The sequence below is a fragment of the Podarcis filfolensis genome (assembly GCF_964270895.1).
Source record: "Podarcis filfolensis genome assembly, chromosome: 10".
NCBI classification, from domain to species: Eukaryota; Metazoa; Chordata; class Lepidosauria; order Squamata; family Lacertidae; genus Podarcis; species Podarcis filfolensis.
The window spans coordinates 70,474,552-70,492,808 of NC_139612.1; the positions used below are offsets into that span (position 1 = coordinate 70,474,552).

Genomic DNA, 18,257 nt, shown 5'->3' on the forward strand with positions numbered 1-18,257 from the left:
CTCACGGCTCTTTTTCGTGCTGTCGTGTGGGCTTCGAGAGTCTTCCCTCCTTTGCTTACGAACTCTGGCCTGCGCTTCAGCCCCAAGGCCGCCTCTCGCTCGAAATCCCTCCCCCAGCTTGGCATTGAGTGGCACCTTCAGGAAAGGTGACAAAACGGGCCTTGAAGACGCACATCTACGTTGTTCATCTCCCAGCTACGAGAGGTTCTCTTTAGCTAGCATGGTTCCTGGTGGTTGACAGACCCCCTCTTCTTTAAACACAACTAAAAAGGTAAAGGGACCGCTGACCATTAGGTCCAGTCATGACCGACTCTGGGGTTGCAGCGCTCATCTCACTTTACTGGCCGAGGGAGCCGGCGTACAGCTTCCGGGTCATGTGGCCAGCATGACTAAGCCGCATCTGGCGAACCAGAGCAGCGCACGGAAACGCCGTTTACCTTCCCGCCGGAGTGGTACCTATTTATCTACTTGAACTTTGTGCTTTCGAACTGCTAGATTGCCAGGAGCAGGGACTGAACAATGGGAGCTCACCCCATTGCAGGGATTCGAACTGCTGACCATCTGATTGGCAAGCCCTAGGCTCTGTGGTTTAACCCACAATGCCACCTGCGTCCCTTTAAACACAACTAGTCCTCTCTTTATTTTTAAGCCGTAGAATCATACGAGTTGGGATGCACCCTGGGGATCATCTAGTCCATGCATGCCCAACTCCCAAGAAACTGCAATCTACTCCCACTATAAAAGAACTGGCAGTGATCTACCCAGGGCAGGGAACTTCGGATTGACCAAAGTTGTTGAGCTTTCTTTGGGGAGGAAGTGTTAGGATATTCCGTTCCACCTTAAGGGACAGGCATGAGACTGTTGTGTGTCTGTTTACACTCCAGCACAGCTTGCTGCGAACTTATGTTTATGTATAGCTTTTGCTTTTAGCTGCTTGCTTGGACATGAAGGGGACAAGACATGTTTTTCCTTTTGTCCTGATGTATGATGAATAAACTGCTTGTAAATATGACATGAGCCAACAGTGTGACGCGGCAGCTAAAAAGCCAATGCAATTCTGGGCTGCATCAATAGGAGTATAGCATCTAGATCAAGGGAAGTAATAGTGCCACTGTATTCTGCTCTGGTCAGACCTCACCTGGAGTACTGTGTCCAGTTCTGGGCACCACAGTTCAAGAAGGACACTGACAAACTGGAACGTGTCCAGAGGAGGGCAACCAAAATGGTCAAAGGCCTGGAAACGATGCCTTATGAGGAACGGCTAAGGGAGCTGGGCATGTTTAGCCTGGAGAAGAGGAGGTTAAGGGGTGATATGATATGATAGCCATGTTCAAATATATAAAAGGATGTCACATAGAGGAGGGAGAAAGGTTGTTTTCTGGTGCTCCAGAGAAGCGGACACGGAGCAATGGATCCAAACTACAAGAAAGAAGATTCCACCTAAACATTAGGAAGAACTTCCTGACAGTAAGAGCTGTTCGACAGTGGAATTTGCTGCCAAGGAGTGTGGTGGAGTCTCCTTCTTTGGAGGTCTTTAAGCAGAGGCTTGACAACCATATGTCAGGAGTGCTCTGGTGGTGTTTCCTGCTTGGCAGGGGGTTGGACTCGATGGCCCTTGTGGTCTCTTCCAACTCTATGATTCTATGATTCTATGAAATATGCTCAACACAGCCTCTCCCTGCCACTTCCGTTGCGCAGCGTTATTTACTCTGCTGAGTGTGTGTGCCCAGCTTCTGAAGCCAGGGCTGCAGTTTCATGCTGATCCAAGGACTGGAGATTGCCCAGCACACTGGCTTGTGGGCTGGAGCCTGCTGGGGCCCTGCCAATTGCCCCTGATTTCTTGGCTGCATCCCAACAGGAAGACCCCAGGTTTTTGACCTAAATATGCAACTGCCCCATACAGGGATCGAACCCGCAACCTTGGCGTTGTCAACACCACACTCTAACCAATTGAGCTATCCATTAACTCTGCTGCTTTGTAACCCCACTAAATTTCAATACAGTGGTACCCCGCAAGATGAATGCCTCGTAAGACGAAAAACTCGCAAGACGAAAGAGTTTTTTGTTTTTTGAGTTGCTTCGCAAGACGAAAACGTCTTGCAAGTTTGTTTCCTTTTTCTTAAAACCGTTAATACCCAGGGTGCATTGCTTGAAGAGGTGCAGTTGCGGCTTGACTTCGAGGAGCAACTCATAGCACGCGGTGTGGTAGCCTTTTTTGAGGTTTTTGAAGACTTTGGTGATTTTTGAAGCTTTTCCAAAACTTCTTTTGCAGCCATTTGGTAAGTTAAACTTTTAAAACTTTTTTTGGGGGGGTTTTGGATTTTGGGTTGGGGTGTTTTCTAGGAGGTTTGGTGCTTTTGAATTTTTTGGATGTGAAGCACTGATTTTTTTTGGGGGGGGGGGTTTGCGAAGGTAGGAGCTGTAAACGGTGTTTCCGTGCGCTGCTCTGGTTCGCCAGAAGCGGCTTAGTCATGCTGGCCACATGACCTGGAAGCTGTACGCTGGCTCCCTCGGCCAATAAAGCGAGATGAGCGCCACAACCCCAGAGTCGGTCACGACTGGACCTAACAGTCAGGGGTCCTTTTACCTTTACCTAACCTCCTATGGGGTAGTTTTGTGGGTTTGGCAGAAGGAGACTGGATCTGCCCATGCGATGCCCGCCTGATGGAAACTCTAGCTCACATGGCCCTTAACTGTAAAATGTATGATGATCTCCACCAACAATTTCTAGACCATCTATGTATTCCAAAACCAGAGACGGAGGTTATGAGCTTCTTATTACAGTGGAGACACCAGGAGCTCACCAAGACAGTAGCTAAGTTCCTCTATTTGATTTTTTGTCGCCGAAGGATGCTACAGGATCCTGCCCTTGCTGGAAACCCTCAGAGATGAGGCGGATTGCTGTGCCTTTGGGGTGGTGACGAGATCTCATTGGCCTATCTATTTTAAATGTATTCTGAATGTTCTTATGTGATGCGAATAAATGTTACTTGACTTGACTAGGTGGGCCATTGGGCTGATCCATCAATCTGTTGTGTCCTTTTGATTTAATAGCCACACAGATCTACCTGCTATGTGATTTAAGTAGGTGTCCTGTGAAATTTGGAGCCTGAAAATGTGTAACTGCAGCCCCGATTATCAGAAAGCACAAACCCAGCCATTTCTCTGCTCTTTGCAGGTCTTGTGTGTGTGTGTGTGTGTGTGTGTGTGTGTGTGTGTGTGTCTCACTTTCAACCACCTTGTGAAGGACACCACAACTCCTTTCCCAAGTTGCATTGCGTTGAAACGTTTGCATTGGATTTATTGTCTCAGGTCCTTGGTTCTTCTATTTCAAAGCAAAGTCACAGAAGTGGAAAGGCAGATATACAAGCCGTGGCAGGTTCTGTTGTGAATTTTATACATGCTTTGTATATTTATATTTTTTTAAAAAAATACCTTCTGCATTGGGAGGAAAGAACAGATTCTGTCCCATTGTCGGGAGATTATAATCGAGGCCTCGGATTCGTCAGTCTTTTGTAACTTACTCGTAACTTACAACTTACTTGTAACTTGCATCATGGGTACCAGGGTAATAACACGCAGGACGTTGTGCTGGGTTCGAATCACAGAATTGTCTAGTCCAACCCCTTGCAATGCAAGATAAGTGATGGGGTTACTGACAGTAATAAAAGTATTGTTACCAAATCTTGCATGACCCTTTAGACGCTCCCGCCCACCAAGCTGCCAGGTAATTTAAAGAGTTGAAAGTTTTCTGGAAACTAGGTGTATTGATCTTTTTAGTGCTTGGGATTCAACTCTCTCAACACAGAGAGTCCTCCTTACATCCCTGCGAGGTAGACCAGGATAGTGCCCTCTTTACAAAGGGGAAACTGATGCGCCCAAGGTTATGCCAGAGCTGGGATTCAAACCCAAGTCTGTGTCCAACTCTTTCCCTGCCCTGGACCCTTCTCCTAAGATTTTCCTCTGCACATCATATTCCTACCCCAGCCATGTGCAGAGCGGGTATTGCCCGTATTCCTTGCGAGTAGGGGTGTGGCTCAGCGGCGGAGAGCATTTGCTCTGCATGCAGAAGGTCGCAGGTTTGATCCCTGAAGGCCACTCCAGGTAGAGAGAAACTTCCCCTGAAATCTTGGGAGAGATGCTGCCAGTCTGTGCAGACAATGCTGTTGAGATAGACCACTTGGTCTCACTTGAGAGAGGCAAGCGTCCTGGGTTTCTACTTGGTGGGTCAAAGCTCAGTGGCAGAACAGCTGCACTGCATGCAGAAGGGCCCAGCCTCAGTCCCCAACACTTCCGATGTAGGGCTGGGAGCAACGCTCGCCTGAAGGGATGCTGCCAGTCCGTGCAACAATAAGTAACCAAACCAACCCCTGTGTTGCAAAGAGAACGTCAGCAATGTCTAGGCAACACAATGACCACGTACATACGCAACAGACAATCTTTATAGAATTCCTTCAAACCATAACAAGTCCAAAATGAAATCTTTAGTCTCAAAGTCTCTGGAAATCTTTCAATGAAGCGAGGTACCAGACTTTGTGCGATGAAAGACAAGCTGTGAAGCTTTGTGTATTCAGCAAATGTGATGTCCAACACTGAACAGTGATTCCGGATATTGACAACGGTTTCGTAGAATTCTACGTGGAGCACTAATCATGTAATAATGTAGTCGCTGCATTTGATATTTTCATTTACGTACATTCATTCGAAATAAGGGATTTATGAAGCAATTCCATATCCTCCCACCACGCTGATGAAGAATTCTACAAAACAGTAGTCAATACAGTGGTACCTCAGGTTACAGACGCTTCAGGTTACATACACTTCAGGTTACAGACTCCGCTAACCCAGAAATATTACCTCGGGTTAAGAACTTTGCTTCAGGATGAGAACAGAAATTGTGCTCTGCTGGCGCGGCGGCAGCAGGAGGCCCCATTAGCTAAAGTGGTGCTTCAGGTTAAGTACGGACCTCCGGAACAAATTAAGTACTTAACCCGAGGTACCACTGTATCCAGAATCACTGTTCAGTGTTGGACATCATATTTGCCGAATACACAAAGCTTCACAGCTTGTCTTTCATCGTACAAAGTTTGGTGCCTCCCTTCGTTTAAAGATTTCCAGAGACTTCGAGGCTAAAGATTTCATTTTGTCCTTGTTATGGTTTGAAGGAATTCTATAAAGATTGTCTATTGCTTATGTACATGGTCATTGTGTTGCCTGGACATTGCTTCCAGTTGGTGCAGGGCAGCTTCTAACGAACTGATCCTTTTGCAAAGCTCTCACATGGAGTGTCGAGCACCCAACGACTGCCACCCTTTGCTCCGGAAAAGTCACAGCGGTATTTGGAGAAGGTGAAGTCACAGGGCTTGCACTGGCTGGTGGAACAACCAGCCTGCTTCCTAGCGGAGAGCGTGCAATTTTAGGAGGACTCTGCCAGTGTGGAAATGGGGCTTTGGAGCTGAGGACCCTGGTGGGAAAGGAGCTCCAAGCTTAACGGAAAAGAGTTAGGACACAGAGTTGGGTTTGGAGGCGGTTGGAGGATGGATGGCGGCTAACAGATTGAGATTGACTCCTGACAAGACAGAAGTACTGTTTTTGGGGGACAGGAGGCGGGCAGGTGTGGAGGATTCCCTGGTCCTGAATGGGGTAACTGTGCCTCTGAAGGACCAGGTGCACAGCCTGGGAGTCATTTTGGACTCACAGCTGTCCATGGAGGCGCAGGTCAATTCTGTGTCCAGGGTAGCTCCATCTGGTATGCAGGATGAGACCCTGCTTGCCCACAGACTGTCTCGCCAGAGTGGTGCATGCTCTAGTTATCTCCCGCTTGGACTATGCAATGTGCTCTACGTGGGGCTACCTTTGAAGGCGACCCGGAAACTACAACTAATCCAGAATGTGGCAGCCAGACTGGTGACTGGGAGCGGCCGCCGAGACCATTTAACACCAGTCTTGAAAGACCTACATTGGCTCCCAGTCCGTTTCCGAGCACAATTCAAAGTGTTGGTGCTGACCTTTAAAACCCTAAGCGGCCTTGGTCCAGTATATCTGAAGGAGCGTCTCCACCCCCATCGTTCTACCCGAGGTCCAGCACTGAGGGCCTTCTGGTGGTTCCCTCCCTGCGAGAAGCCAAGTTACAGGTAACTAGGCAGAGGGACTTCTCGGTAGTGGCACCCACCCTGTGGAACGCCCTCCCACCAGATGTCAAAGAGAACAACAACTACCAGACTTTTAGCAGACATCTGAAGGCAGCCCTGTTTAGGGAAGCTTTTAATGTTTGATGTATTACAGTATTTTAATATTTTTTTGGAAGCCGCCCAGAGTGGCTGGGGAAGCCCAGCCGGATGGGTGGGGTATAAATAATAATTTATTATTATTATTATTATTATTATTATTATTATTATTATTATTATTATTGGGTTTGCCAACGTGGTGCCACTGCGTTCTTGAGGGCTTCTGCCACTGAGCCTCCCTATGGATCATCATCTCGTGCAAGAGAGCCCCAAACCACTGTCAAATTGCAGCTCACATCTATTAAAAAAGAACGCGCTTCCAAGCGAATCTGCCTGAATTCCATTGGCTCTTTCTACAGATCCTTTGCAAAAGTGATGACTGCGTTTGTCTGCACGTGTGTGATAGAGAGACGCTATCTACTCCGACTGGGAGAGAGCTCAGGCAGTGAGAGTTTCTTCGCAGCCCTTCCGCTTTTAATTAGAAAGTTTTAATTAGATGGGCTAGAGATTCAAGCTGGGATGCTCAACACACACAGCCTCTCTGCAAATACTCTTCTCAAACAAGCAGTTTCAAGCTTCTGGTCCTCATCGCCTCCTCCTTTGCTTCTACTGGGCTTTCCTTGTCATCCCATCAGTCATATTGCCTCCCCCATCAGATAAGACTGGTCCCATTTTCCTTCTGGAACAGGGAGCGTGGATGCTCCTAAGGAATGTTTTGGTCCCTGAAGCAAGGGATCCAAAAGCTCTCCCCCACCCGGGCACAATATCGCAATAAACTAAAGGACGGCCAGTTTTCACAGCTTCTTGGGGTGACAATATGATTGTACCCCCTGATTATGGCTTAAGGAGGACTCTTGCTCCCAAATTGCCTCAGCCTGTCCTGAAAACAGCCATCGAGCAGCTCTTGCCCCCCAGCTCCAGTTCTTAAAGTCTTCCCAGCTACTTCTCTGCCATCTGCCCTTATCAAAGAATCGTAGAGGGACCCTGGGGGTCATCTAGTCCAACCCTCTTCAATCCCTGTCCTCGCCGCCGCTCATTCCCAAACTTCTTTCTGTCTATCCTCCCGGTTGTCATTTGTGTTGCCCTGGGTACGGTGTCTAAACATTCTGGCACTAGATACGTATTAAAATAGCGGTAGTAGACAGGAGTTGCGGTCATTACACGCAGGGCAGTTTGTGAGTTGACTGTACACTTCAGGGCTCTCTGCTTCCGTGCGGCAGCTCGCTTTGCAAAATCAAGTTTCTAGGCCTCATGCTTGTTGCTTTGAAAGGAGCTGCCAAAAAACCCTGAAGGGGACATGGCAATTCCATGAGGGTTTCAGCAGGATGGCTTCACAGCGCCTTCTGCTTCCTAGTTTTAATTCCTTCGGATTAATTCCCACCGGCTAGCCCCTCTTAACTTTTAATGCCCGCCATCTTCCTGCTGCCTCCCCCCTCCCCAAGTTGGTTCTTTGAACGTGCCGTTTCCCACAACTTAACCTGAGCGCAACAGCAATTTTTAAAGGGTTAAAATCGTCTTAAATAAATCTGGTGGTTTAGCTTCGTGAAAAACTCCAAATTCAGAAGGAAATTCAGAAGTGTGCATGGTTCTGCCCGACGACTCTGCACCAGTAACCCCCGGAGACACGATCTGACCGTAGCTGTCCTTTTTTCGCTCGATTGAGCCGGTCCGTTTTGCCGGTGTGAAACTATGAGAGACCAAATTATCTGGGTATTGAAGTCCTGGGCCTTTGCCCTGTGTCCGAACCATGGAGGAACCCTTTCGGCCCTCTCTCTCCCCTGGACATCCTGGGCCCGGCTTTGGGTGGCTGGGGAGGGTCTCTCGCCTTCTTGGGACCCCCGGCATGCTCTCCTTAGCTGGGGCTGACCTGGCTGGAGGAAACCGAGGACACCTCTGTCTTCTGGGCTGAGCTGGACACGTCAGACTCGTCGGTCATGGGTTTGCCACAAACGGTCTCCATGATGCAAGCCCGAAACTGGCAAGGAAAGGGAGTTGTTGTTAGCTCAGAAATGGAAAACGAGCGAGGTATCAAACAAAGAATAATGGCAGCTGAAACTGATGGAATATGCACAGCTTGTGGATCTAACATATAGAATAAGAGAGCAAGAAGAAAATACGTTTAAAGGAGATTGGAAAATGTTTATTGAATATATGGGGGCAATTTGACCAAACTGTGGGAGGCAGTGGAAGACAGGAGGGCCTGGCATGCTCTGGTCCAGGGGGTCACGAAGAGTCAGACATGACAAATGACTAAACAACAACAACATGGGGGCAAACTCTGTACACTTGAAAACGTTGGCAGCATTCAGATAAATTCAACAATGTAAATAAGTTTTGATGGGTGTAATAATGAAATACTGAATGGTTTAGTTTTTGTAAAATATGCAGGGATTTATGTTATGCAAAATGAACCATGGAAAGAGAAGAAGGGAAATCATTGATATTTTAAGGTTGTTTAAATGAATATTCTAAATTGTAAAACAGAAAATATTGTGTGTGTGTGTGTGTGTGTCCCTATTTTCCAGGGATTTGATCCTGGAATGTCCCACTTTTCCTTAAGTGGGAAATATCAGAAAATATTGGAGGGTATGGAGTTATGCGATCCCCAAGTCAAAGAGACAACTTAGAAGACATCTGAAAGACACCTGGACTGCAATTTTTTTAAAAAAAATATTTAACATTTTATTGTGTTTTTATACCAGCTCCATCTGGTGCGCAGGCTGAGACCCTCCCTGCCCGCAGACTGTCTTGCCAGAGTGGTGCATGCTCTGGTTATCTCCCTCTTGGACTCCTGCAATGAGCTCTATGTGGGGCTACCTTTGAAGGTGACCCGGAAACTACAACTAATCCAGAATGCGGCAACATGACTGGTGACTGGGAGTGGCCGCCAAGACCACATAACACCGGTCTTGAAGGACCTACACTGGCTCCCAGTACGTTTCCGAGCACAATTCAAAGTGTTGGTGTTGACCTTTAAAGCCCTAAACGGCTTTAAACCTGAAGGAGCATCTCCACCCCCATCGTTCTACCCGGACACTGAGGTCCAGCTCCGAGGGCCTTCTGGCGGTTCCCTCCCTGCGAGAAGCAAAGCTACAGGGAAGCAGGCAGAGGGCCTTCTCGGTGGTGGCTCCTGCCCTGTGCAACACCCTCCCATCAGATGTCAAAGAGAACAACAACTACCAGACTTTTAGAAGACATCTGAAGGCAGCCCTGTTTAGGGAAGCTTTTAATGTTTAATAGGTTATTGTATCCGTATAGTTAAAGCCATGGTTTTCCCAGTAGCGATGTATGAAAGTGAGAGCTGGACCATCAAAAAGGCTGATCGCCGAAGAATGGATGCTTTTGAATTCTGGTGCTGGAGGAGACTCTTGAGAGTCCCATGGACTGCAAGAAGACCAAACGTATCCATTCTTAAGGAAATCAGCCCTGAGTGCTCACTGGAAGGACAGATCCTGAAGCTGAGGCTCCAATACTTTGGGCACCTCATGAGAAGAGAAGACTCCCTGGAAAAGACCCTGATGTTGGGAAAGATGGAGGGCACAAGGAGAAGGGGATGACGGAGGACAAGATGGTGGGACAGTGTTCTGGAAGCTACCAGCATGAGTTTGACCAAACTGCGGGAGGCAGTGGAAGACAGGAGGGCCTGGCGTGCTCTGGTCCAGGGGGTCACGAAGAGTCGGACACGACTAAACGACTAAACAACAACAACAACACGTTATTGTATTTTAGTGTTCTCTTGGAAGCCGCCCGGAGTGGCTGGGGCAAGCCAATCAGATGGATGGCGTATAAACGGAGTTGCGATTCCCCAGCGGTTTGACCCCTGAAAGCACACTCCATTGTCTCTGGGATGCCGGCAGTGAATCGCAACCTTGCAGCCCCGCCACGTTTTGCGCCCCTCTCCCCGCCTGCGGAGCGGCTGGCTGGCGACTCACCTGCTTGTTCATGAAGCAATAAATGATGGGGTTGTAGACGCAGGCGGACTTGGAGAAGAAGGCGGGGATGGTGACCAATCGCAGGTCCAGGCCGTGGTCCCGGTTGTTGACCATGTACATGGCGAGCGCGGCGTACGGGACGTAGCAGAGGCAGAACGAGCCCACCATCACCACCACCATCCGAGAGACCTCCCGCTCGGCCTTCTGGGTCGTGGCCGACTCCTGCTGCTGAGCGGCTACCTGGAGAAGGAGGGCGAGAACCAGGCACAACACCTCTCGCAAGATGTAGGGGGTAGCAATTGGAAGGGGGCTCCCCAAAGGCCATCCAGCCTGACCCGCTGCAACACTCGCTCGGCAGCGGGCGGGTGACCGATGCCCCCAGAACTACGCAAAGGCGTTCGCTCGGCGGCTATCGGCGGCCGGGCGGGAGCACCGTAGGGTGGGGTGCGGCCCAGCTCCGTGGGGTTGATTCCATCAGCACAGCTGACGGCGGAACTCCCTGCCACAGGAGTGGCCGCCAACCTATCCGGCTTTGAAAGAGGATTAGACAAATTCGGGAAGAGGAGAGGGCTTCTGAATACTGGCTGCTGGAAACGGCAGGGAAAAAAGCTATCCTGGTAGTTATTGGTGTGTTGTCAAAACAGGATTAGTTTGATTTCCTAATCAGCTGAAAGCATGAGGCTGGATGAATTGGAGACTTGAGGAAATGTATCTGCAATGCTCATCTCGAAAAATATCTATTCCCCATGCATTTATCATTTCATCATTTGCTTGCTAGTTATCTCTCACTTAGACAACTGCAATGCGCTCTACGTGGGGCTGCCTTTGAAGGTAACCTGGAAACTGCAATTAATCCAGAATGCGGCAGCTAGACTGGTGACTGGGAGTGGCCGCTGAGACCACGTAACACCGGTCCTGAGAGATCTGCATTGGCTCCCAGGACGTTTCCGAGCACAATTCAAAGTGTTGGTGCTGACCCTTAAAGCCCTAAACGGCCTCGGTCCAGTATATCTGAAGGAGCGTCTCCACCCCCATCGTTCAGCCCGGACATGGAGGTCCAGCGCCGAGGGCCTTCTGGCGGTTCCCTCCCTGTGAGAAGTGAGGTTACAGGGAACCAGGCAGAGGGCCTTCTCGGTAATTCCACCCTGTGGAACACCCTCCCTTCCTTCAGATGTGAAGGAAATAAGCAGCTATCCTATCTTCAAAAGACATCTGAAGGCAGCCCTGTTCAGGGAAGTTTTTAATATTTAACGCTGTATGGTTTTAACACTCGATTGGGAGTCGCCCAGAGTGGCTGGGGAAACTCAGCCAGATGGGCGGGGTATAAATAATAAATTATTATTATTATTATTGATTACAGTCTTCCCATTTAGATGTTTGGTTGCACACAGCAAGAACAGTGGTACCTCGGGTTAAGAACTTAATTCATGCTGGAGCTCCGTTCTTAACCTGAAACTGTTCTTAACCTGAGGTACCACTTTAGCTAATGGGGCCTCCTGCTGCTGCCGCCGCACAATTTCTGTTCTCATCCTGAAGCAAAGTTCTTAACCCAAGGTACTATTTCTGGGTTAGTGGAGTCTGTAACCTGAAGCGTCTGTAACCCGACGTACCACTGTACTGGGTTTGATCCAGCCGCAGGGACCCTTGTCTTTTTAGCGTCTCTTAAGAAATGGCGCCCCTGGGATGCCAACATCAACCTGGGGTCCAGCAGGGCTTTTCTGATGTACCTGCCAGCTCTTGAGAAGAGGGGGTGTAGTAGTTAGAGTGACAGATTAGGACCTGGGAGAGACCAGGGTTCAACTCTCCACACGGCCAGCTCCCTGGGCGACCTAGGGCGCTCGGCGCTCCCTGTCCGCCTCACCCTACCTCACAAGATTGTTGTGAAAGGGGTCAGAGGAGCTGGGCAGGAGGTACTTACGGCACGGAGGGCGCCCAGGAGCTGCGAGTAGGAGAAGACGATGAGAGTGAGGGGCACAATGAAGCAGAAGATGAAGAGGAACCAGGTGTAGTATTCGCTCTTGTACTTGGTGCCAACTGTGTACCAATCGGGGCCGCAGGAGCACTGCAGGCCTTCGGGGATGAACCTGAAAGGCAGAGGAGCAGGGGTGAGGGGAGGATATTGGCTTTGTAGGAGCATATTTCCAAAATATGGTTTTCCCAGTAGTGATGTATGGAAGTGAGAGCTGGACCATAAGGAAGGCTGATCGCCAAAGAATGGATGCTTTTGAATTCTGGTGCTGGAGGAGACTCTTGAGAGTCCCATGGACTGCAAGAAGATCAAACCTCTCCATTCTGAAGGAAATCAGCCCTGTGTGCTCCCTGGAAGGACAGATCCTGAAGCTGAGGCTCCAAGACTTTGGCCACCTCCTGAGAAGAGAAGACTCCCTGGAAAAGACCCTGATGTTGGGAAAGATGGAGGACACAAGGAGAAGGGGACGACAGAGGACAAGATGGTAGGACAGTGTTAAAGGAGCTACCAGCATGAGTTTGACCAAACTGTGGGAGGCAGTGGAAGACAGGAGTGCTCTGGTCCAGGGGGTCACAAAGAGTCGGATACGACCAAATGACTAAACAACAACAACAACAGCTTCGTCGTTTCCAGGCTCTTGACCATCTTTGTCACCCTCCTCTGCACACCTTCCACCTTGCCAATATCCTTCTTAAATTGTGGTGCCCAGAACTGGACACAGTATTCCAGGAGGGATCTGACCAAGGAGGAATAGAATGGGACTATGACTTCCATTTACCTGGACACTAGACTTCTGTTGATGCAGCCTAGAATAGCGATAGCTTTTTTTGCTGCTGCATCACATGGTTGGCTCATGTAGAGCTTGCGGTCCACCATGACCCCTAGATCTTTTCCCCGTGTACTGCTAGTAAGCCAGGTGTCCCCCATCCTATGTGTTTAGGATGAGGAGATGGCATTGAAAGAACTGAGGAGTGGGGTTGCCATCCGTCCGGAATATCCCGGACATATCTGGAGTATTACAGTCTGCAGAAGTGTCCGGGTGGAAATCAGAAAAACATCCAGGAAAATCCGGACATAGCAGCCCATGGCAGTGCTGTTTTTGCCGATTCCCCATAAAAATAACTCAAAAACTTTTCACTTTTTGAAATATGGCAACCCTGCTCAGGAGGGAACTCCCAGCAAGGGTTCTGCGTGATCCATTCAGCGCTAAGAGGCAGATCCAAACAGTGTTCCAAGGAAGAACAGCATTTGAATCCTTTGCACCAGGAGCGAACTCACAACCGGTCCATAGACGTGCCATAACTAGCAGCCTTTCCCTCTAGAGTAGACCCTGAAGAAGAAGCGTCCTGTGTGACTCAGAAGCTTGCTGACTACTTTCAGTCACTCCTGCTAATAGCTACTGCACAGACCATAATATACAGTTAGAAGAATGGGAGAGGTTATGGAATGAAGGTGTTAATTTTACAGCATGCAGGATGCTTCAGGGAAATGTTATGAAAATGATGTATAGGTGGTGTTTAACACCAGTTAAACTGCCCAAAATGTACAGAACTAAAATTGAATGTTGGAAATGTAAGGAAAAGGAGGGTAATTTTAATAATAGTAGACTTTATTCGCATTAGCCAACGGCCATGGCAACATAAAACAAGCAATATATACAAATAAATAGACAGAAATGGGTAAAAGGGGCAATCAAATGACCAATATTATTGTTCAGATAGTGGCCCTTAATCTCATTGCACCCTCGATAAACCTAGCAACCTTTGCTGTTGTCTGATCATTTAGATCTGATAAAAGAAAAGGAGGGTACTTTTTACCATCTGTGGTGGACATGTAAAAAGGTAAAAGCTTTCTGGGAAATGATATACAATGAGCTAAAGAAAACGTTCAAAAACACTTTTGTTAAAAAACCAGAAGCATTTTTTATTGGGTATAGTGGGTAGAGAGATACTGAGACGAGATAAAAAATTGTTCTTATGAGCAACAACTGCGGCAAGAATTTTGTTAGCCCAAAGATGGAAACAACAGGAGTTACCAGCAAAAGAAGAGAGGCAGATGAGGCTGATGGATTTTGCAGAACTGGCAAAACTGACAGGAAGAATCTGGAACCAGAGAGATCAAGCAATCCAAAAGGACTGGAACAAATTTATATTATATTTGAAAGACAACTGTAAGCAATTAACATCATTAGCAGGGTGATCTGAAGATTTGTAAGATGAAATTGCTACCTATTCAGGTGGAGTAATATAGTGTTTTAGGCAATGGTGAAACAAGGGTAGGAAACGAAGCAAAATGTAAAGATGCAAAGTTTAGTTTTGTGAACCATCAGACGGGAGGGACGGAACTCGGTAGGCTAAGAAGAGCCAAAGAGATAAAATAATAGGGTACGATGTTACGCAATGTGATTATATTCAGGTAGGTAGCCGTGTTGGTCTGATGCAGTCGAAATAAATAAATAAAAAATCAAAAAGCTGTCCAATAGCAAACTTAGTCGGTACTGTTTTGGGGGGTACAGTTTTTGGGGAACAGGGGGCGGGCGGGTGTGGAAGACTCCCTGGTCCTGAATGGGGCAATGGTGCCCCTGAAGGACCAGGTGAGCAGCCTGGGAGTCACTTTGGACTCACAGCTGTCCATGGAGGCGCAGGTCAGTTCTGTGTTCAGGGCAGCTGTTTACCAGCTCCATCTGGTACACAGGATGAGACCCTATATGCGAGTGGACTGTCTCGCCAGAGTGGTGCATGCTCTAGTTATCGCCCACTTGGACTACTGCAATGAGCTCTATGTGGGGCTACCTTTGAAGGTGACCCGGAAACTACAACTAATCCAGAATGCGGCAGCTAGACTGGTGACTGGGAGCGGCCACCGAGACCATATAACACCGGTCTTGAAAGACCTACATTGGCTCCCAGTCCGTTTCCGAGCACAATTCAAAGTGTTGGTGCTGACCTTTAAAGCCCTAAACGGCCTCGGTCCAGTATACCTGAAGGAGCGTCTCCACCCCCATAGTTCTGCCCGGACACTGAGGTCCAGCTCCGAGGGCCTTCTGGCAGTTCCCTCTATGCGAGAAGCCAAGTTACAGGGAACCAGGCAGAGGGCCTTCTCGGTGGTGGCACCCGCCCTGTGGAACGCCCTCCCACCAGATGTCAAAGAGAACAACAACTACCAGACTTTTAGAAGACATCTGAAGGCAGCCCTGTTTAGGGAAGCTTTTAATGTATAATAGGTTACTGTATTTTAGTGTTCTGTTAGAAGCCGCCCAGAGTGGCTGGGGAAACCCAGCCAGATTGTCGGGGTAGAAATAATAAATTATTATTATTTATCATTATTACTTTACAATTTTTAAAAATATTATAATTTATTTTGAATGTGGTTATATGTAAAACCAATAAAAATCTCTCTCTCTCTCTCTCTCTCTCTCTCTCTCTCTCTCTCTCTCTCTCTCTCTCACACACACACACACACACACACACACACACACACAGGCTTCCAGTCTATGGACCTTCTCCCCAATCTGGGCTTCGGAAGACTCCCTCCTTTTCCACCTCACCTGCTCCACCCAAAAAAGGGTGGGATTGAGACTCCGATGCCAATGAACCAAGTCGCTGCCACCACCAGAAGGGCGTGCTTGGAGTTGAAGCGGAAATTCCCAAAGGGCTTGCAGATGACGATGTAGCGTTCGAAGGCGAGGAAGGCCAAGGACCAGCCGGTGACCAGCCCTGGGGTGGGTGGGGAGACAGAAACGGACAAGGGTTGGCGAAGATCGGCAGCCAGCCAGGCCCCCAAGGGCACGACACGCAAGGAAAAAGGGACAGGGAGGGAGAAGGAAAAACGCAAGGGGAGGAATTACAGTCCTCCTGCATGCCGGTTGGTTGCAGTGTGGTGCTGTTGGGGGTTCTTCAGGGATTCTCTGGGCTGGACTAGATGAGCCTTGGGGCTCCCTCACAAGTCTCCAATTCTATTATTCTGATATACCTGAAGGAGCGTCTCCACCCCCATCGTACAGCCCGGACACTGAGGTCCAGCTCTGAGGGCCTTCTGGCGGTTCCCTCCCTGCGAGAAGCCAAGTTACAGGGAAACTGGCAGAGGGCCTTCTTGGTGGTGGCGCCTGCCCTGTGGAACGCCCTCCGATCAGATGTCAAAGAGATAAACAACTACCTGACATTCAGAAGACACCTGAAGGTAGTTTTTAATGTCTGATGTTTTAATGTATTTTTAGTTGGGAGCCACCCAGAGTGGCTGGGGAAACCCAGCCAGATGGGCAGGGTATGAAAAATAAATTATTATTATTATTATTATTATTATTATTATTATTATTATTATGCAATTGGGAGTCCTTTAAGTGTACTGAAAAGGCAAGGAAGAGGAGACCTGAACGAGAATCCCCAACGAAGGCCAGGCGTTCTTCCGCTGCCATTCTCTGCGGGCTGGGCCGGATGACCTTTGAGGGACCTACCCGACACTGCAACTCTATTCTACTCCGCTCCTCCTCCGGGGCTTTTACCTGCCACCGAGCCCAGGAAGGCCTCCAGGGCACAGATGTGCCTGCCGAAGAAGAAGTAGCCTTGTGAGCTGGCCAGGAAGACGGTGAAGACGGAGAAGACACAGAAGAGGAACCCGGCGAAGGAGATGTTGACCAGGATGTAGTTCAGCGGCTGGCGGAGCTTCTTGTATTTGACGGTGACCACCAGGATGATGGCGTTGAGGGGCGTCCCGGCGAAGAAGACGAAGCCCATGAAGGCCGTCTGGAAGTAGAAGGCCCACATTGGGGCGATGTGGTACTGGGGTCCATCCCAAGGACCCACCTTGGAGATGTTCTCAAAGAGGTAGAAGTCTTCTTCGCCGGACATCGTCCCTGGTGGCGCCACGGGGACCAAGATCTGCCCGAGGGGCCCCTGCCCTCCTGTTATAGGAGGACGGAGGGGGCAATCCACTTAGAGGCTCGGCCCAGGATCAGCCACTAATCCTGATCATCCCAGAGGCAAACTGGAGGATTGAGGGCATCTAAGACCCTTACCTGCTGTCCCTTAAGCCCCTCTCAGGGGATAATCTCATTTGCTGTCCAGATCGGAGCTGATTGCGAGGGACTCTTCGGGATGGCAGAGGGCAAGGCGACGCAAAGCCGTATTTCCCCCGTTCGCTTCCCAGGAAGCCTCTCTCAAAAGCACTTTGTAGAATCGTAGAGTTGGGGGACCCTCAGCGGTCATCTATCCCAACCCCCTTGCGATGCGGAGAATCTCAGCTGTAGCAGAAATGACCGGGAAGATCAGAAACCAAGATGATAATAAATTTAGCAAAGGATGGTTCTTACTAAAAGGAACACTGTAAACAATTAAAAACGTTGGCAGGATTTTTAAAAAAACCGCTTGCAGTGTGACAAGAACTATGGTGAGAACTGAGCGTTCAGGAAATATGGAGAATGTTATACGATGCAGTCGGCAAAAAATAACTGTGGAACCCATGGAGGGAAGTCAAGGGATTCAGAGAATCCTATGTATATTTTATTATGATTTACATGTGATTTTAATTGTTATATGTAAAGCTGAATTTGAGAGAGAGAGAGAGAGAGAGAGAGAGAGAGAGAGAGAGAGAGAGAGGGAGAATCGCAGCTATAGCATAGGAACCCAAATGGGACATCCAGAATTGGGATCAGAAGCTGGGGCTGCTTCTGTAAATTTGGGGTGTCCCGCTCGAAACGGGACAGTTGTGCTTTTTGCTTTCGTATCCCCTTCTCTTCTCCAGGCCAAATAAACCCAACTCCCTCAACGGTCCTCGCTCTCTCTCCCCATTCACTCTCCACCCCACTACTGGAAACTGAATTCCCTCGACTTTATCAATGCACATGTCGTACATTTGAAGCACACATTATTTCCCTCCGAGTACAGTCATACCTCGGGTTACAGACGCTTTGGGTTGTGTGATTTTGGGTTGCGCACTGTGCCGAACCCGGAAGTACTGGAATGGTTACTTCCGGGTTTGGGCGTTTGTGCATTTGCAGAAGCGCTAAATCGCGCTTTGCGTATGCACAGAAGTGCCGAATTGTGCTTTATGCATGCGCAGAAGTGCCAAATTGCAACCCGCGCGTGCGCAGACGCATGGGTCGCAGGTTGCGAACGCTGCGGGTTGCGAATG

The 18,257-nt window shown here is 48.8% G+C and overlaps 1 protein-coding gene across 1 annotated transcript; it reads right to left on the bottom strand.

The window, feature by feature from the left end:
• Positions 1-7,676: 7,676 nt before the first annotated feature.
• On the bottom strand, positions 7,677-16,981 carry OPN1SW (opsin 1, short wave sensitive). The gene is made up of 5 exons (XM_083573092.1): positions 16,630-16,981; positions 15,676-15,844; positions 12,078-12,243; positions 10,160-10,399; positions 7,677-8,202 (listed from the first exon to the last, which is right to left on the bottom strand). The coding sequence occupies exons 1-5, from the start codon at positions 16,973-16,975 to the stop codon at positions 8,080-8,082; spliced, it is 1,044 nt and encodes a 347-aa protein (XP_083429218.1). The 5' UTR covers positions 16,976-16,981; the 3' UTR covers positions 7,677-8,079.
• Between the last annotated feature and the right edge of the window lie 1,276 nt (positions 16,982-18,257).